Source organism: Gavialis gangeticus, unplaced genomic scaffold (genome assembly GCF_001723915.1).
Source record: "Gavialis gangeticus isolate Ggan-Ray unplaced genomic scaffold, GavGan_comp1, whole genome shotgun sequence".
NCBI lineage: Eukaryota > Metazoa > Chordata > Crocodylia > Gavialidae > Gavialis > Gavialis gangeticus.
The window spans coordinates 116,512,829-116,533,911 of NW_017729031.1; the positions used below are offsets into that span (position 1 = coordinate 116,512,829).

The 21,083-nt window shown below is 42.5% G+C and overlaps 1 protein-coding gene across 1 annotated transcript in view; it reads left to right on the forward strand.

The window, feature by feature from the left end:
* Positions 1-20,934, forward strand: part of DUSP3 (dual specificity phosphatase 3) — a 21,332-nt gene extending 398 nt beyond the window's left edge. The window contains exons 2-3 of the mRNA XM_019523637.1: positions 10,580-10,806; positions 14,465-20,934. Of these exons, the coding sequence (XP_019379182.1) occupies positions 10,580-10,806; positions 14,465-14,670 (433 nt within the window). The 3' untranslated portion in view covers positions 14,671-20,934. The remainder of the gene's footprint in view (positions 1-10,579; positions 10,807-14,464) is intronic.
* The last annotated feature ends 149 nt before the right edge of the window (positions 20,935-21,083 follow it).

Consider the following 21,083-nt stretch of genomic DNA (forward strand, 5'->3'; position numbering starts at 1 on the left):
GGCGCCCCGCGTCCACGTGGGCAACGCGTGAGTGCGCCGAGCCCCGGCTCCTGAGCGCGGCCGGGCCGTGGGGCCCGGGGGGTCGGGGCGGTGGGGCCGTGAGGCCTGTAGGGCGCGGGCCCCCTCAGTTTGCGATGTGGAAGTTCGGCCGGGTCCCCTGGGCCTCGGGAGGAGAGCAGAGGTAGAGGGGTGGCACTGCCTTGCTCTGGGGCGCGGGCGGGCGGGCAGGAGGAGTTTCTTGCCGGATTCAGGGTGATGGGGCGCGTTCCTGGACGGTGGCAAGGCCGGGACGTGGGAAGCAACAGGAGCTGCCGCAGACCCCTCGAGGCCTGAGCTACAAATGGAAGGAAACATGGCTTTCCCACCAAAGTCTTCTGCCTGTGTGACTGCGCCAGCCCCCTAGCACGGCCTGCTGTCAGAAAGGAGATGCCAAGCAGGAAGAGGGGACTTGACAGCGGGTGTGTCTACACGTGAAATGAATGCAAAGGAATAAATTGCAGAGCAGGTTGTCCGCTGCTCCCCAGTGCAGCATCTCCACGTGTACTGGGGAAGCAGCGGTTTGAACCAGGGCAGAGCAGGCCCCCAGCTGGCTGCTGGGTGCCTGCAGTCTGTCTACACGGGCGTTTTGGCACAGTAAAATACTCTGCAGTAAGATTAGTAGTATTGGGAACAGCACTGTCTTCCGGCAGGGTTAATAAGTTCACTGCACCCTAATACCAGCACCCGCGTAGACATTGACTCTCTACTGCAGAGTTAATTAGTCTGTTCTGCAGCAAACTGCATGTGTAGATGCACCCAAGGAGAGTTAGTGGAGACAGGGTGCCCCTTTGGCCTGAGTGCTGTTCAAATGCATGGCCCCGGCCCCAAAGAGTTTACAGCGTGTGGTCATTAGCCTGCAATTAGGTGCACCAGTGTGGACATGCAAAGCCCCACTTAAACCGGAGGCTAAACTAACCAGGTACAACAAGTTCATGTAACAAAAGCAGGAGTGGGGACAGGGACAGTCCTGACAAACATGTGAGGCTGCCTAATCTAACAACATGCACAACTTCTTAAAATAGTAAGGGAGGCTTTCATAGGGCCTACTTCTTGGTTTCCTTAACTTATTTTTTTTTTTCCTGTGTGTGATTGGTCAAATAAGTGTCATGGTTTTGATTATGTTCTGCTATTGGCTGAGAGCAAAAGGACATCGTATGTAGGCAGTCAGACCAGTGAGTGACAGGTTCTCTGTGACTATTCTGGTCAGTAAAGCTGGACTGCTTGAATGTTTAGATAAAGTGGAGGCAGGAGCCACAAATTCAGGATATCAGTGTCAACAAATAATTAAGAAAATATGTTATTTGTGCACTTTGCTATTTCTCAGATGCAGCGTATTTATTCAGGCCACTCAGCTTGTAGATTCTGTTCCCTGCTTTGTCACTCACCTGCTATAACCTTAGGCAGTCACCTCATCTCTCAGTGCCTGGCTCCTTTCCCAACTATTAAAGCTATTTAGACTGTACATCCTTTAGAACAGGAGGACTGTCTTATGGTATGTGTATAGCACTGATCTAATATGGGGGCATTCAAATATAACAGAATATAAATAATAATAAAACATGTAGATGCACCCATTTTCCACCTTTCACCTAAACCACCTTTCTCCTAGGGTTTCTGCCTTTCTCTTAAACAAAAACCAAGCCCTGCCTTTGTCTCTACTGCCAAGCTTTGCGTCTCAAAATGGGCACGTCTGCGTGTTCATTAATGTGTTTTAGGTAGTGCACATTAAATCTAGTACCTCCATTGTGAGGTACTAGAAAAATGTGAATTAGCTACAGAGCAGTTTTTTCCGAGACACTTAAATGTGAATTAAAATAGGCTAATGTTCATTAAAGTGCACTTGTAGTGAAAGTAAAGTGCCCAGTGGAAGTAATACTGCTTCAGGATTAGCACTAAGAGTTTTACTCAGTGGTCGAGGATGCTTCCAGGCATTCTTCTTCAGGCCTGCTCGCTCTCTCATGCTGCCTGTGTCTCTTTCACATTCTTCAACAATCCAGGGAAAGATCTAAAATTATTGCTGATAAAATTTGCAGATGGCAGTGAAAAAGAAGTCCAATTTTATCTTTTTACTGTAATAATGACAATAACAAATGAACAACAAATGAAAACCTTGCAAAGAAAAGCATTAAAAGTCACAATATATACATATACATATGCATACGTTGCTAAACAGCTTCATTGTTCCCGATAGTCCTCGTATTTTGACTGTGGTTAGCACAGATTGAATTCTTCCTTCTTTGGAGCTTCTGGATGGATCTAACAGGCTTGTGTTATTTCTCCTTCCCAGCAGGCACTTTGAGCAGGACGTATGGTGCTGTAGCTGAGAGAAAAGCCATCCAAATTTCCCCTCAATCTTCTTCAGTTCCTCCTTCGCAGTCTGTAGTGTAGTAATAATGAGACATTTAAAATTCCATAATTTCCACAGCAATGTTGTGATGTCACAAATGTCCTTTGATGTTGCAGGCTTATGACTTCGTTGCAGGTTCAAACAGAAGGCATAGCCAGGCTTTGACATGAAGCTGACCTGGTTGGATCACTCCTGTTTTTGGACAAGAAGGCCTGACTGACCATTGCCTATAGCAGAACTTAAAAACAAAAATAACATTTCCTAGAATAGATGCATCTGTTCTTTCAGATGCAAGGAAACCCACATCTCATTTACCTGGCATGTGAGGATTTGGAGTTAGACAAAATAAATGAATAAGAACATGAATAAATGAGAATGAGAACATCTGAACTCCATTTGAAAGAAATTTCTGTTTGAAATGTGCTGAAATATTTTACGTTCTGGCACGGCCTTTCTTTTTTCCCTTGTGAGTGATTCATCCTCAACTAAAGATGAGGATGATGTTATTTAAGGATCTCATTTCGCTCAGATTCAGGAGGGTGATGTTAAATTGCACTGCAGACAGTGTAGTATGAAAAATCCTGCCACTGTGTGACTTTGTGATACAGATAAAGTCGAAGTATATGATACTTCTATGTAAGATGTGAGGGGGGGAAAAAGCTAATGAGATCACAAAGGTAAAAGAGGACAATATTTTGGGGAAAAAATATCCATGTATATGATAGCAAGCCATTTCAATAGTAACGCCTTCTACAAGACAAGGCTCAAATATGTGAGGAAAGGACTATTATAGAGGTTACAGACTCCTACAATAATAATTTCTTTTGATTATTAGTGCAACAAAATAAATTAGAATAGAGAATGAAATTTAGGTTATTTTCTGTGACCACAGAATTTAAGATGAGCTAAAGTAGAGTGGGGAGTATGCAAAGTTGCTGTAGCACTGAGAATGATCTGCTTGTGGTTGTATAAGACCAACTATCCTATGAACCTGAAGTAAAAATGCTTCATCTAGAATCTCCCTGTTCTTATGATGCCCCTGACAACTTTGGGATTCTGTGAGATGACTTGCATAATGCAGGCTCTTGGTTTGTTTAAATGGGTTTTCAGCCTATGTCACTTGTGCTTATGATGTGGAAACCATGTTGCAGCATAAGCCTGCTTTTTCAGAAGGTAATTTTCAGCTAGCTCGTGTTTTATGAATGCTGAAATCCAATGAAAAACATGATGCAGATGGTAGAGAAAAATGGACCTGATGTAGGTAAACTCAGTACCACAGGATGATGTTGACTGATGGCACATCAGACAAAGCTTTTGCTTCTTCAGAGACTTTCCAAAGGGCGTCTATAAGGATTGCAGCATAGTAAGGCAAACATCTGGCCCCAAACCAGGGAAGCACTGTCACCTCTATCAAAATGTAAAAGATTATACTGACAAAAAACAGAAAAACAGAGAAAAACCAGATCACCTGTGACACACTATTTAGTGATGTATGAGAGCTGAGAAAAGTTGACTGAAGTATCTATAAACAGAGACTGGTCCCAGCAGATTGAATGTTTTACAAAATGCAAAGGCAAGCTAACTGTGCCTGCTGTACCACTAATGCTAATGGACAAATCTTTCTGGCAAGTGGAGGAGCAGGAAGTAGTGGAGCTTCACAAGAGGGTTTGAAAGCACCCTTCTAACTGTCAGTGTCCTTCCAACCTGGATCTTTTTCTCTCTTGACCTTCTGACAGAAAAATTGATGCAAAGGGAGGAAAAAATAGAAGAGCTGCAGAAAGAGGAGCAGATACCAACATTCTAACCCTGCCTTAGTTCAGCCTACCAGAAGAGAAGGTGAAGAATCCAACTGAACCAAAAACCTTTCACTTGCAGACTGATAAACAGGAAAATTTCAAGTTACAGAACAGGAAGAAACAAATCAAAGACATGAAAGACCAAACAGAGACATCCTGTTTTAAAGCTGGTGTAAACACTGTGGTACATTAGAATTCTTAGTGTCAAAGAAGGAAAACAAGTTGTTACTAGTTCCTGAAGGCTTTGAGTTGGCAAGAGGAAAGGGAGCAAAAGAAAATCAAGAATTTGAAAAAGAACAGTTGAGTTTGAAGCTGAAAACCTGTTTTTAAAAAAACCCTGTATCAGCAGATATTCACCTGCTGGCATGGTTTGTTTGTTTTTTTGAAGATAGGGAAGATAAAAGTTGAGCCTGGGGAGACAGAAGTTGCCAGGTTAGGGCAGGAAATGGGGAACAAGGAAAAATCCATTCACAAATGCAGCAGCAGTCAACCACTGATGATGCCAGATTTTCCTGATGGACAAATTTTACTTTTGATAAGTACTTGGGTGCAGAGGCAGTTAGTTCAAGACTCTTTTCCCCCTTGGGATTATTTATTCTATTTTATGCTTTGAACTATTTCATACCTGCCTCTGTTGTTTTAGACTGAGCAGTTTGACAACTAATTGAGGAAAGATAGCTAGGATATGGTCTCCCCAGATGGTAACATCTACGTATATTAATCTTAAACATTGAGTAGATTATGATATTGCGTGCACGCACACATGCACGTGTGCACACACTTATATATGTATACACCCTACATGACTGTGACATAGATGATTACATGGTCAGATGGGTGGCAAATTGGCTTTGGGGTCTCACCCAGAGAGTGGTGGTGGATGGGTTGGTATCGACCTGGGAAGATGTGGGCAATGGAGTCCCACAAGGCTCGGTCCTTGGACAGGTGCTGTTCAATGTCTTCATCAGTGACTTGGATGAGGGCATGGAAAGCACTCTGTCCAAATTCGCAGGTGATACCAAATTGTGGGGTAAAATTAACACACCAGATGGTAGGGAACAAATCCAGGCACATCTGGACAGTTTGGAAAAGTGGGCAGAACAGAATAGGATGCAATTCAATAAGGAGAAAATCAAGGTATTGCACCTAGGGAGAAGGAATCACCAGCACACTTACAGGCTGGGGGAGGATCTTCTCAGCAGCACAGCAGTGGAAAGGAATCTTGGAGTTGTAGTTGACTCCAAGGTGAACATGAGTTGTCTGTGTGACAAAATGATCAGTAAAGCTAACTGTACTTTATTATGCATTAGCAGGTGCATAAAAAACAGGTCCAAGGCAGTGATACTTCACTTTTATGTGGCACTGGTCAGGCCGCAGTTGGAGTACTGCATCCGGTTTTGGGCACCACACTTCAAGAGGGATGTGGACAACCACAAGATGGTTCAGAGGAGGGCCACACGTATGTTTAGGGGTCTGCAGGCAAAGCCCTACGAGGGGAGATTGAGGGCCCTGGATCTCTTCAGCCTCAGCAAGAGAAGGCTGAGAGGTGATATTGTGGCCACCTACAAATTCATTGGGGGTGACAGCAAGGAATAGGAGGTGCTCTGTTTACCAGGGCACCCCTTGGAGTAACTAGGAAGAATGGCCACAAGCTGATGGAGAACAGATTTAGGTTAGATATCAGGAAGAACTTTACAGTAAGGGTTGCCAAAATGTAGCATGGACTTCCAAGGGAGGTGGTGCTCTCCACTGCCTTGGGGGTCTTTAAGAGGAGGCTAGACATATACCTGGCTGGGGTCATCTGACCCCAGTGCTCTTTCCTGCCCAGGGCAGGGGATCGGACTCGATGATCTGCTAAGGTCCCTTCCGACCCAAACATCTATGAATCTATATATATAGTTTGTGTGCAATATCAAAATCGATATATGTCGGCATTACCACAGTGTGTGTGTATATATATGTGTGTGTATATATATAATCAATCTACTGTGGTAATGCCAACATTTTTCTCTTAAATCTGTTTGGAATTGCATCCTAAGAAAGTGTTCCACAGAAAATAATTATTTCTGATTATCTAGTAATAATGTGTAATTTGATATATTTTAAAAATCCCATATACAGGGTCTTTATAAAGTCCTTGTGCACTTTTAAACTTACCTGAACTCAGGAAAAATGCTTAATGCATTGCAATGGGAGCTAAAAACTGGGAGTGCTGTACTACTGTAGGTTAGGGAATGGGACAAGGTTGACACTTGGCCCACCTGCAGCAACCTTCAGGACTGGGACACACTCAAAGCGTACGTGAGGGTAGCCCACCCATCCTAATTGATACCCACTGATTAGAAGGCAGAGTTCATTTGCTTGTTCCTTGCTCAAACTATTATTAAACTCAATAGCTGTAGGGTAGAAGTGGTGAGAAGAAAATGGACACATGAAAATCCCAAAAGGAGCTGAGATGTGATATATTACTGAAGATACTGAGCAGTCAGAAAAGACTCGTTGGTTGTTAATAAATTCCATTCCTTAGCAAAGTCTGTAACCCACTTATCCGTTGGATTGGCCAGCTGCATGAGTAATATCACGTGACAATCTTGCTTAGACTCACCTGCTGTTAACCACTGACCTTCAAGACTAGAATCTTGTGGGTTGTAAAACTGATCTGTGGTTGGAAGATATATGGTCTCTGGTTACATCTGTACTTATGTTACAGGGCCAGGAAAGGGGCAGTTCCATATTCAGACTAGACAAGATTGCATGAGTTTCCGTAGGGAAAAAGAAGAAGCTGATACTGCTCTCTTTCCCAGCAACCATCTCCCCTGTTCAGTTTCTCTGAAGAGAGTGTTTGAACATGATGTAACCAAACTGGCACTGAGACAGTGAGAGGTTTGCTGGGACTGTTGAAAATGATGGAAGATTCTGGTCTGCAATGAGCAGAAGCTAAGTTTTGCTCTGTGTTTTAGCTGAAGATGCTCAGCAGTAAGCAAGTTCCATACAGTTTTAGTTGAGCTAGGCTGTTTCGAGACAGACTGCCAATTCCTAAATATGGAAAACCCTGTTGGCCAAGAATTTTTTCTTATTCCATCAACGACCAAATGTTTTCAGTCAAAACAAATGTTAGGTGTAAAAGATAATAAAGGACAGGGCATTCACAGAATTATTTTTTTCAGGCATTGTTTTAAGGCATTTGCTCTTCTGTTCCAAGTAGAATTCCCCTGGTGTCAACATTTGTTCCCTAGCATAGCTGTTATTCTGCCAGACAGAGAATTTGCCAGCTTTTGTTTGGCTGGAAGAGCACAGCCTTTAAAAATTACTTGGTTTGTTGCCATGATTATTGGGAGCACATTGCAGAAAATATTAAAAACTTTACTAATCCATGAGGATTCATCTGCTGTATGTGCTCAGGTTTGAAAGGTGAATGGTTGCAGGGGAAATTAGCTGATAACTCAGCTGGTGTACAAAAACTTCAGCATTCACTGTGCCGATTTTAGTTTGGATACACATCACAAACTTAGATTTTATTTATTCGATTTCTAAAATATCAAGCAAATATTCATCCAAGGGCCCTTGGCCCTTTGTTATCACATGGAAGCCTATCTTATATATTTTTTTAAAATAGGACTGGTGGTCTTGAAAGAAGCAGTTTACCCAAAAGGCTTTTGTTTGCAGACCTCAGATGCAGACCTGTTTAGACCTTGATTCCCCCTGCCCCTCCTTGGTTCAGTTTTTATAGTTGCTCTTTTGGCTGGAACTTTGGAAGAACAAATGAATACAAATGGGGGTAAGTGGGTAGGGGAATTACTGGGAAGTTTCAGAATTTCAAAAGTTTGGTTCTATGGACAGGTCTAATCTGGAGGGTAGTGCTGGTGCTTTCCACTTTCCTCTGACCTAACTTATCTGTCCCTAGTAAAGATTTTATTTTGGTGTACAGAACCAAGCACTGAGGTGATGCCCATGGTCACTTTGGTTCTGAAGCTGTTTGCACCATTTGGAAATTTTTCGAAGTCTGTGGCATCATCCCTAGTTATAATGCATTTCAGTAATCAAGCCTGAGATGCATGCATCATCATGCCTAGGCCTGTACCTGACAGGTATAGTATGATTTGTATTTGGCAGGGGTTTTCTGGCCACTTGGAGATGGAAATACATGGAGGTTTTTGTTTTGCTGCTATGACTATTTAAATAGCCAATAGACCTGAGGAGTCTAAAAGGACTTCAGTAATATAAAGGCAGTGAGGTAAGTTCTTCAAAATGCTTTATCTTCCTAAAAGCTCATCCTCTGTTCTGTTTGGGTTCATCTTAGCCCAGATGCTGGTTTAGCTGGGAGAAGGTACTATTTACTTTTGATATAAAGGAGACGCAGTTGAGTAATGTTCAGGTACTGCTGGCATTTCAGTACATACTGTCTCAAAAGAGCTCCAGGAAACTTCATACATGTTGAATAACAGAAATTAGAAGAACGTAGGACTGGAAGGAGAATCCTGGGCCATCTAGTTCTGTTCTGTGTTTGTAGGCAATCATTTACCCAAGGGAATCTCTATATTTACTTCTTTAGATCCTTACAATTGCAAGGCACAATACTCAAAGCAATAAGAAAACAGTATAACGTGCAGCAAGTAAAAGCAAGGGGGAGACAGGCATTGGTAATGACCTGTTATTGAAATGCCTTGGAATTGAAATAACAGAGATGTAATTGGTAATATATGCTTAGGGAAGCCTAGTAACAGGACAGTGTTCCATAGAACAAAGGGAGTCAAAACCCACCATAAAACGTTGCTAAGCTCTGACCTGGGGTCAAAATTCCCTCCTGACCCTAAATTTTGCATGATCCTGAGCAGAAGAGCAAGACTCTCGAGCCAGTAACGTCTTGAGTTTTCTAAGTATCCACAGGATCATTGGGTATATCTCAGTCCAACTCCCAACCTTAGCCATGGCCACCATCCCAGTCCTTCAGAGGAAGATAGCTCCCCTTCTTCTGCCACCCTGTGATCAATGAGGAGGACTGAACCTGGTAGATTCTACAGGCAAGACCTCAAGGAAAAATATTCACTACAACTCTTTAGGCTCATTTGGTCTGAGAGAAATGACCTAAAGGGGTGCTCAAACCCCAGCCTGCAGGCCAGTCTGGCCTGAAGAGCCATGGCATCTAGCCCACAAGGATTCCCACAAGTCAGGAAATTTTGGCAGCAAGAGAGCAGTAGAAGCTCCACATGGTGAGATCAAGTCCTGTCTGGGCCATTTCCAAAAAAAGCAAAATCAAGGCCAGGCCCACACCACACCCATCTGGATCAGCCTGGGCTAATCCCTGTCCATTCTCCCCACCCCCACCCTCATGCTTGGGAATTGGGGCTGGGTCATTCCCTACTTCCTCCCCTGTGTGTCTGGATTGGGGCTGCACCGCTTTCCCTCCCCCTTCCTTTCCTCTCACCACATCGGGATCGGACTGAGCTGTGCTGCCACCCAATCAGGGCCAGGCTGCTCCCTACCCTCCATTTTCCTGCACCCAGATTGGGGCTATGCTGCCCTTGCAGATCCAGATCAGTGTAGGGCCAGGCCACTCCCTGTCCCCTTGGATGGCTGGATTGGGGTTGAGTTGCTCACTCCCCATCCCTACCCCCTACAATCAGATCATGCTCCTGCTGTGCCAGCTCCATGTGAGCCAGATCTGGCCTGCAGATGGACCTGGCACTGCCTATTCAGCCTGCAGAGTGAAAAGGTTGGGTACCACTGACCTAAAGTATTTCAATGTTTCTGTACACTTCTGCAAGTAGTCTGAAGATATCTATCCACATAAAGTCCTACAAAAATGCTGGTAGGATAAGTATAGATACAATTTCTTTGTTTTTTTGGCCAGTCACTACTACAACCCCAAGTGTTGTGGCTATGTACTATACCTTGGCCTGAAGTCATGATTCTGAGAACTGGTAATGGAGACTTTTAACTGGTTCCTATATTAGCTTGTATAAAAGAAGGTTAAACATGAAACAACAGCTTGCAAGCTCTCTTAGTATCCATAGTTGATTCTTAGTAGTGGTTGGAGGGAGTAGATTCCCCTGTGCCAGAAGGTGTTGACAATTTCTGGAGTCTCAGGTGTTCTCTGTTCATTTGAGGTACAGGACAATGGGGTCCTGTCAGAAGTGGTTATCATAGCTGCTCTTAATGCCTTTCTGACTATAGCCCATTTGAATAGGCTGAGAATATAATTGATTTCTGAGATAAGATCTACAGTAAATTCACTCAAGTGCAGTATGTTGAATAGTTTCCCCCAGGTAATATGGTTTAGGGGCAGCAGAGGGCTAACCAGTCACTTCCCCACAGCTCTGTAAACGCTGACATTTTGGCCTACAATTGCCTGATTTTTAAAGCCTTATTGTTCTCTTCATGCTTTTTTACCTTCCAGGTTCATAGCCAAGAATATCATGAGGTTGCAGCGCCTGGGCATAACCCATGTGCTGAATGCAGCAGAGGGAAAGTCCTTTATGCATGTGAACACTAATGCAGAGTTCTACGAGGGCACAGGCATTACCTACCATGGTATTAAAGCTAACGACACCCAAGAGTTTAACCTCAGTCGGTATTTCGAAGAGGCAGCTGACTTTATTGAAAAAGCTCTGTCCCAGAAGGATGGTAAGGCATCTCTAAGGATTTCTCTGCCTTGTTTTCTAGCCAGCACATGAATGTTTGGAACAGTAATTTTTATTTTTTATTCTGGTCAGAATTTCAGTGGAAAAAGAAAGCCAGGCATTCAGGGCTTAGACATGTTAGTGAGAGGTTGAGGGCCCATGATCAGGCAATGAGTAATCTTAAATGACTCTCTGAACCTCCTCAGGGTAACAGTCCTAGAAGGTCAGAATGTATAGGGCCCTGGGTGCTTCTTGTTACCTGATTATTTCTTTTACTTCATATTTTTTCACAGATTCAAAATTGCTTTCTCATCCCATATCTAGACATTTGAAGAGGAAAAACTCCAAGGGCACATTCCCACAAGTGTGTACATGTGGTTTGTGGTGACTTAAAGCAGTTTGAGGCACTGCAGACTGCATGCAATGGACATGCACTGGTTTGCTGTGCTGCAGATTAGCAGCATGGCAGGATTTTTTGACACCAGGAAATCCTGGTGTCAAAATACGCCACTGAAAAAGTGGCATGGTGCATGCAGCAGGAAACTGCTGCGGGCAACTGGAGCCTGGCTGGCCAAAGCCATGTTCTGGCTACTGGCCAGGCTCTGAGCGGCTGGCTCAGTGCCACTGCAGCCCTGGGATTCCCCCATAACCCCAGTGAAGGCTGCCTGGGGCCAGCATGGGTGCTGGCCTCAACCTGCCCTACCTGACTTGGGTCTATTTGCCGCATGCCGCAACAGGCATATAGGGCATGTCTGGGGATAAATAGCAGTGGCATAAATATATGCTGCCACTATTTGTCCCATGGGAAATGCAGGCCCCTGAACATGTGTGCTCATGGGGGCGTGCCTTAAGAGTTCAGGCAGATCTGCTTAGGAAATATTTTTCTCTCATTATTTTTTGAAAATGGAGAAAGAGAAGGATTGGGCCGGCAACTTGTTATATCTGGTGAATTCCAAAAGTAAAACTTAACTCTTCACAGCTTTGTGAGCCATAAAACCAGTTCTGCAGTGGCAGGGAGGGTAGACTACTAGATCCAGGCTGATGGAATTAACCACAGCAGAAGCACAGAAATCCTGCCTCTTCTGCACAGTTTTGCTCACCAAGAGCACTTTTACATATGCTCTGGGGAGTGGGGAGTAGCGGCTCTTTAATTACAGCAGCTTCAAGAGCCACTGTAATTAAAGTGCCACAGCATCTCATGTATCAGTGTCCCCGCACTTTAAAATGGTGGCTGGGGCGCTTGAACTAAAACTACTTTCAGCTTCAGTTCAGGCATCCCCACTGCTGCTTTTAAGCACAGGGATGCTGATGCATGAGATGCAGGAGGCTGCTGGAGCACAGTAATTTCCACACTCCAGCAGACTTGATTAATTGAGTCTGCTCCAATGTGCTGGAATTCCAGCCTCTGTGGTCATGTATAGGCACCCAAAGATGCATATAAATCACAGAATCACTCAGAATTTGCAGTTACTTGCCAGTTCCAGGAATGGAATCCAGTTTGGATGTTTTACCCTATTCCTGACCCACGCCTCTCATCATTATGGCAAACAAATAGTAGACTTCCAGCTAGGTTAAAGATCAGATGCACTTGTTAATCTACATTTCAAAACTCAATTTGCATGGTTTGATAGAGAGTTCAATTGTTTTGCACTTTTTTTTGTTTCTTTCCCTATAGTGACTGCTCATCATTTTGGTATTTCGGGGAAAGTTAGGATGTCACCTATAGTGGCACTGTATTCCAGTAATAAATGTTTTAGAATAAACCAAGGTGATCAGTTATACAGCCTGACACTCTTCCCAGCTTTCCTGGAAGGCCTTGGTTGTTACTCCTAATTTGTCCTAGAAAAGAATTACTCATACCAGTGAAGTGGCAAGTGCAAAATTATCTTCGTCTGCAACTTTATTTTCTCCTCCAGGATTACAAAGTGTTCTGGTGATTAGCTCAGTATAGGCAGGGTTGGCTTACAGAAGGAAGCCCATACTCTTCATTGCAGGTTAGTATAGATGAACTCTTGAAAAAAACTGTGAAGTCTATTACTAAGGAGCATTTGGAAAATGGAGATGAACACACATGAGGGGCGAATTCAGGAACATTTTAGATCTTGTTAAATGTATAACTGTATGTTCTTAGGAAAATACTAGGCAAGAATTTGTTTGTTTGTTCTGGGAGGGAAGGGGGTTGCTCACCTGGCTTAGGAGGTTTCTTTCAGTATTTTAGTGGCCCAAAGGGAATAATTTTTCCCGTTTGAAACTTGCAGCAAACCAGATTATTTTATGAAATGTGTGCAAGGGACTCATCTGTCCTTTTTCTCAGAAAGGGATTTGCTGTGGAGAGTTGGCTGGGGCTAGCATTCCCCCCCGCTCCCATCTAGGAAAAGATTTTGTCTCTGCAAAGTAAGTCAGTGAAAAGCCAGCTGGAAGTGACCCAACTTGGGCAAAATTCTTGAGAGGGATGATGTGGATGGCATTTTAGTTTATTATTGGTTATTTATTTTTGTCACATTCTTCACAAGGAGCCGGGAGTGAGTGGTGAGGAGCAGGAGGACAGTAGTGTGGTGAGATGTATCAGTCATCTGACTACATTTTATTAGCCCTTGGCTAACAAAGCTAGGTGTTGCTTGTCTTCACAGATATGTAGTCAATGCTTTGATATGCATCTGGTACACTGGATGTATGTCTTGTGGGAAGTCTCTTAAGAGTAAAAGAGCTGAAGTTGTAATGTCACCTCATAAATACAGGACAGCACTGCCTGGTTAAGGTGTAACAATGAAGTAGGCATAAGAAGTGCCAGGATTTCAACATAAAGGATGTGGGTTGGGGTGAAATGGGTGCTAAGGTGCATGGTTGACAGCCTAGAGGTTACAAGTTCAAGGTCACAGCATGAATCTGTGAATTCTGTTAAATACCTTGTCACAAAGACACAAGAAAGGAATATAAGGATGTGTGTCTAATTTGGTGAAAGGTGTAATATTTGCACACCAACAGCCTCCTCTGTTTATGCTATACATCTGTGGTTCAGTACACTTAACACTGCATGTAGGAGGCTTGGAGTATTGTTATAGCCATGATGGTCCAGAAAATGTACAAGAGGCAAGCATTGTTTTGGTTTTTTGTGGGGTTTTTTTTTTTTGCAGGGGGGAGGGTTGGAAAAATCTTTCATTAGACCAATTGTATAGTTGAGAGATGTTGGACAAGTTTTTCACTTTGGGTCCAAAAGCTTGCCCAGCATCTCTCCTAATTATACAATTGATCCAATAAAAGACAATACAAAAAAGCCCTACCACTCATTAATTCTGTGTGTTCCTCCATGACTCTGGTCCTCCTGTGGGAGAAGGGGCAGGAAGGAAACTATTAAGTCCTGCAGGCTGTAAGCATTACTCTAGATCTAAAAGTAGCAAATAGAAAAGTTTGAATGTCTCTTCCTGTAGAAGCAAATTATATTTATTGCTCTAATTTGTGGAGACATCTGCTATATATAATTACTTGGTGACAGTTCCAGTTTCCTTGGTACCTCTTCCAGACATGGCCATTCAAAATTTGAAGCCCTTAGATGGCTGAAGAACCAGTATCCATCCATCCTTCCATTCATCCAGGGTTTCTATAGTGCCTCCCACCATAGTCTTAAATATATTCTGAATTTTTTCTGCCTTCTCCCTGTGCAGGCCGAGTCTTTGTACACTGCCGTGAAGGATACAGCCGCTCCCCAACTCTGGTCATTGCTTACCTTATGCTTCGCCAAAACATGGATGTCAAGAGTGCATTGAGTATTGTCCGGCAAAAGCGGGAGATTGGTCCTAACGATGGCTTTCTGAAGCAGTTATGCCAGCTCAATGAGCGACTGGTAAAGGAAGGCAAGCTGAAGCCCTAGAATATAGTGTCACAGTCTCTGTAGAGGACACTCTGGACTGCTAAGGAATGCATGTTGGATACTTTAGATACACAAATCCAAACTGCCATGTTGGGTCATGTTGTGTGAAGGAGACAGAGTTCCCTTTCTCCCTTTGGTGAAAGTACCTCCCCACAGTCTTTTAAGTCTGTCTTTTAAGATGGCACAAGATTTTCTCACTCCTAGGAGCTGCTGCAATAAAGAAATGTTAGAGGAATGACTCCAATGATGTATCATGTATCTTTGCATCAGACCCCCTACCCCCAGTATACGATATCCCATGATATATGTCCTTTGCATTCATTTTGAATGTCATTTGTTCATGTCTTACCAATGTTGCTCAGCTCTACTAGTGTCCAAGAGCAGTAATGTCTCCTTTCACTTACAGTTGGTTGGAATACTGTATTTTCTAAAATGTGTATCTCATGCACACAGGTGCCTAGAAGTCTTGAGTGTAGGACGTTTCAGAGATAAAGTATATATGCAAATGCACAAATGCACTCTCTCCTATAATGAAATGTTTATAGCTTTGTGTTTGGTGTGGCCATATATAATACACTATACACAGGCCTCAAGTGTGGCAGCAAAGCCACCTGGAATCTGGTGTTAATACAAGTTCCTTTGTATATATAATTTGTATATCTGGTGTTTTATGTTTCATATTAAGTAGAAACAAAGTGCTCTTGTAACTTTAAAATTCAGATAGGCATAACAAAATGTAAAGAGCAAGTCTTTTAAGGAAAGTCTTGAAAAAGAAAAGGCAAGAGTGTGAACACTGGTATGGGATAAGATTTTGAACAGAAGAAATTAAGAACACAAGCTCACTGCTCAGGAGGGCTTCAGTGAATTCCAGTCTCTTTTCTTTAACCTCTATATTAAGCTTGGAAAGTTTGAGTCTGAATAAGCACACGCATTGGAGGGGCACTCACAGGTAATAGCAGGCCGAATTCTGAGGTGTCCGTTGCAAGGCACAGCATAAACATGCTTCTCCTAGGTCTGCTTGCATGATTTTATTAAATGGAATCAAGCATTCCATTGTGTTATACATTGTGTGAACCTGGCAAACGTTTACTTTAATTTCTTCTTTAAAGTAGGTGATACGTTAGGCCTGTCTGAGGTTCTGCTGTGCTGAGGAGTCTGCACTATCTGGAGAAGAAGCTTTTTTTTATTATTATTTATTTATGGTAAGTGCATAGCTAAGTGTGAGCACATAGTTTTAAAGCTAATGTGGTGCCATGTGTACTGATGACCCACCAGAGCAAATCCAGAGCTGTTAATCCTAATAGAACCTTAAGATGTTTGTACAACCTTGTTCAGCTTTGTGCTTTTGTAAATTTAATGGGTAACACTATAACAACCCTTGTATTATTTATGCACACCATAGCCAGCACTGGCTTTATCATTTGTTTTTCTTTACTCAGATGATTTAGTCATAAAATGATCCTTTTTTCTTAGTACCATGTTGGATTTCAAGGAAATGGAGACTGGGTCATTTTTAGGATTGGAAGGAATCTTACTCCTGTTGTGTTCCTAGTCAGGGTAGCATTTGCCAGACCAAACCCACAGTCCATTGTAATTCCATAGGTTGCATCCAGCAATGGCTAGTTCCAGATGACTTGGCAGAAGGATAACCTTTGAATGAATGTTAAGAGAACAATCTGCCCATTAGTTGAGTTTCTTCTTAACTCTGTGCAGTTAGCAGTAGCATTGTTTCTTCCTTGATCACCTAAGTGTCTGGATTTGGTTGCCTGCATTGTATTCTTGGTCATCTGAATGCCAAAAATGCCACTTAAGCACAGATAGGAGCTCTGTTCTTGGTCACGTAACCTGTGCTTAGACTGGACATGTGCAGTAAGCGACACATTAGCCACGTATAGAGCTGGGACATGTACACATACCCCTTGTAGACATAAGCATAATCTAAGGCCTGAAAATATAGGCAGCCAAAATCCATGATTAGCAGGACTCAGCCTGAGGGGTGGGGAGCACCTTCCCATGTTGAAAGAAAGGAAAGCACACAAGATTTCTAGTCTTTTTTTCCCCCAGTAACTGAGTGGCTGGGGGGCTTGCCTCAGAAGCTGGAGGACCTGAGTTCTAGGCCTCCCCTTGTTCAGAGAGGATTTAAACCTTGGTTTCTCTGACTTTCCAGCATAGCATTCTTAATACACCACTGGTGAGGCATTATCCAGCCCCTCCTCTGACACTTCTTTTGAATCTGAGTCACTGCCTCTTGCATTTTATATAGTCATTGGAAAACAAACTGCTGGAGAGCAGTTCAGAAGGAAAGCTTCTGCTTCACTGGATGCAAGGCCCAGATTAGAACCCAGGACCCCCTCCTAGGTCAACAGCCACCTTACTTTACTTACTTATATCTGCTTTTTAGTTCCCTGTCTTCCTTCTGGCCTCAGTGGTTCTCCCCACATACTTCCCTCTCATGGCTGCCCAAAGAGGCAGCTTCAGAAAGAGTTTGGAAGAAGGGACTCTGGCTTGGTGGACAAAACCATTGGACTTCTCTTCCTCCCTCCTATCCCTTCCCCTGCAATCCCCATTTTGCTGCCAGTGTGTATGCTCACTCAATCTGTGTACACAGGCAATGACATATGCATAGGTCATGTGACCAGGAATAGCATTCCTACCAGTGCCTGAGTGGCATTTTTGGAACTTAGGTAACTGAAAATGCCTTAAACCAAACCAAAATGGCATATAAACAATCAAATCTTGACACTTAAAAGACCAGGAAGGGAACAGAATGCCATTTTATTAGGTTTTATTTGCCATGAGGCAGAAAGAGTTATGTCATTTATAGATTCATTCTATATACTACATGTGCAGATATTTTTCACTACCAGTATATAAATGTCTAGGGGTATGACTCCTGGCTTCAGTCATATCTTGTAGCATTGAGTTCCACAGGATAATGATGCATTTTTGAACCTATTTCTTTAATTATTGATTTGATTTTCCTTGATTGTCCCTTTTTCTAATATCCTGAGATGATGTATAGGAACACCAGACTCATCTCCTGTATTATTCAATTTCTGTTTGGCATCCTGCAGTCTTGTTTACAGAGAATTCACTGCTGCTTATTTCTTTTGGAAAAAAAGCTTTTGTCTCTACCAACAGCAGTGTATTGCAAATGGATATCCTATAATGTACAGAAAAAATATATATACACAGCTTTGATTTACTACTTATGAAGCCAGGGCTTTGACCCAATACATGAGCTAAGAAAAACCTGCTGCTATTATTATTTATCATTATTATCCCTTAGATATTTTGATTTCACAGATGGCCTTGATTCATCTCTTTTGTTCTTTGAGGAATGACTAATAGGAGTTTGACCCAAAAAATCCAGGAAGGATCTGGAAGATTTTGTGTAAATGAAGTTCATGTGTCTGGGATCTGTGTCTGTCTTTGTACAGTTCTGTACTTTCATGATGAACCACCTACAACCAGGAAGAAATATTGCTGCAGAAACTGTCAGCATATCACTAAAATGATGATATCACTAATACCAAGAAAGATCAAACAAACAGGATATACTTTTCTAATAATAGGACTCTGCTTTTCCTTGCCATGGTGCAATCTCACTAACCTCCCTAGCACTGTGGCTGCTTTACCCCAATGTAAATGATAGCAGAATCAAGTCTTGAAAATATACATCCGATACCTGTGGCAAGTGAATTAACCAAACAGTAAGCTCTCCAGCTTGTCAGACTAGAGTGACCATTTGTCCTATATTTGCTGGGACAGTCCTATTTTAAACACCTGTCCCAGGCATACCATCATTTTCTTCAAATTAGTGCTTCTCTCCTGCTTTCAGAAATTTCCTCACTAGAGGTGGTCCCATTTTTAGAACTGTTTGGGATTCTGTCCCATTTTGAGATTCAAGAAATATGATCATCCTGTGTCAGGCACACCCTGTTCTTTTGGTTTATGCCCTTTAATATTACATGCTCTTCTGCAGATGGTAGCTGGTGTGCTGTCAAAAAGTGGCAGGCTGGCTGCAGGATGGGATCTGAGCCCCAAGGTTGCACAGGCCCAATCCAGCAGCCCCTGGACTCCAGTAAGGGTAGTTGGGCTGGGTCCATCTAGCCTTGGGGCAGGCACCCCAGCCAGCCTGTTGCTGCTTGGCAGTGGTCCACACCAGCCCAGCAGGCGCAGTGTCAAAAAGCAGCAGGTGGGCTTCAGAGTGGGATTTGAGCTCCAGGGTTGCACTCTTCCCAGACCCCAGCAGGGGTAGCTGGGCTGGGCCTGTGCAGTCTTGGGGCTCATATGCCGCCCCCCACCACCCCAGCTTGCCTGCTGCACTCCCAAGGCAGCCATTTCAATGGGGTGGGGGGCACATGCACTCATTCCCGCCCTGCACAGGGAAGAGACTCTGCCTCCTCCCTGCAGCAGACCTGGGGCATGACATGTAACCCTCTCAGGGAACGCTATACAAGTTCCTTAAGGCACTCTAATTTAGTGTGCCTAAATTTACTATCTGATTTAATGAGGGTTACTTTTTCACAAGATCAGCCATTTTAAAGTGCTCTGCAGCTGTGCATGTGTGTTATGACATGGTTGTAGAGTGCTTTTAGGGGCTTTTCATGTGAAAAATGTCACTTTCGCCTGTGCCCATAATTTTTAACCCAGTGTACTGTTCAGTCATCAGATGTTGTATGCTTTTTAGTATAAAGATAACTGGTGGTGCCAGGTCTTATAGAAAGGATAAAAATAGATTTCCTTCATCATAATATGAAACTTATAAACTACCAAAAAGAGGGGGGGTGTCTTTTTTTCCGAAACATGTAGAGCTGCCCACTGCCATAAATATAAATGGTAAGAGACTTTTAAAAACAGAAGAGTAGGCAAATAACTCTCCAGTATTAATGATTAGGCATTTTTACTTACAGTGAAGACAGTTTAATCTGGATTTGTGTTAATATGTTTATCGCAAATTAACAGGACTGCTTTTTTGTCAGGATATAGAGATAGTACTTTGCAGAAGGGCTGATGTTCCTTCAGAAGACACATCTGTCACAGAACAAAAAAATCTGCTGTGGCAGATTCAGTACAGTGAATAAGCACTTTATTTTGTATGGCTGTGGGAAGTTTTATTTTTCTTTGACAAAAGAAGCAACATTAGCTAATAGCCACTCTGGAATGAACTGTTTCACAATAATATTCTTGTGCTTCATATAGAAATAAAAATGCTCAAGCTACTTCACTACAGCACAGACAGAATGTATAGTTTAGAAAAGAGATTCTTCTAAAGGCTTTTGTTTAATTCCTCACTGTCCTTAATTTTGTGAGTTTTTGCTTTGACCAGTGGCTGACACGAGAAAGAAAATATGTTGCTTTTGACAGCAGAGGTGTTGCAGTACTTCACAGCATGTCACTGCAACTGACTGGGGTGAGCAGATGGCTTCCTGAAATTAAAAGACAACTTGCAAAACTCTTTCAGCATTGGGGAGGTGTGGTCTGAATGTAGGACCAGTAGCCACTAGCTCTAATCCCTTTTTGAATGTTGATTCAGTGTGCTGGCACTGAACAAATCACTTTTTCTTCTGTAAAATGTTGATATTTCCCTAACAGGGCTGTCATGAGGATTAATTAATCTCCGTAAGGAGCTTTGAAGAAAAAAATCCCTGTATAAATTCTCAGTATTATGTAATCTTTGACTTGAAAATCTTCTGTCACATTTATTTCCCTCTAGCCAAAAGAAATTATTGCAGTAGATGTGATAGTGACCATGCATTTCAGTCATTTAAATTTGTGCAGTGAGCTGTCTTTTGAGATCAGGGACTTACTTGGTCTTGGCCAGGAGTCAGCACCCAACAGCAACATTTTTTTCCTCTTCAATTTTATGAAAATTTATTTTACTAGTGGAAAAAGCTTTATTATCAGACAGTCAGGATAATGGTATTCCACGTAGCATAGCGGAAAGGATCTATTCTAAATTAACCCTTTTACAGTGCATTCATTTTGTGGTTTTTGCCAGTGAGTAAATCTGAAAATAGTATAGGGTTGGGAAGTAACTTCCATAGGTTTATTATTGGAAATTGCTAACCTTACATGTTCCCATACTTCATACTCTTTGATGTGTTAATGACTGATACACATGGGGAACTTTTATCCTTTTGTTATGGTAATCTTTGTTTAAAAAGTCTAAGATGTAACTGAAGTTGTCAATACATTCTATGAATTTAATGCAAACAAATAAAAAATTAAACCTGCTGAAGCTAGTGTATATAAATACAATCTACAGTAGCCTCCAATTAAATCCTAGCTTTCTATTTCCATTCACTGAGACCAGCAGTCATGAAGGTTTCTTATTTACTTATTTATTTATTTATTTAACTTTTCATGCATGCTTCCGCCCTTTGGTATGACTTGAGTTTGAAAATGAC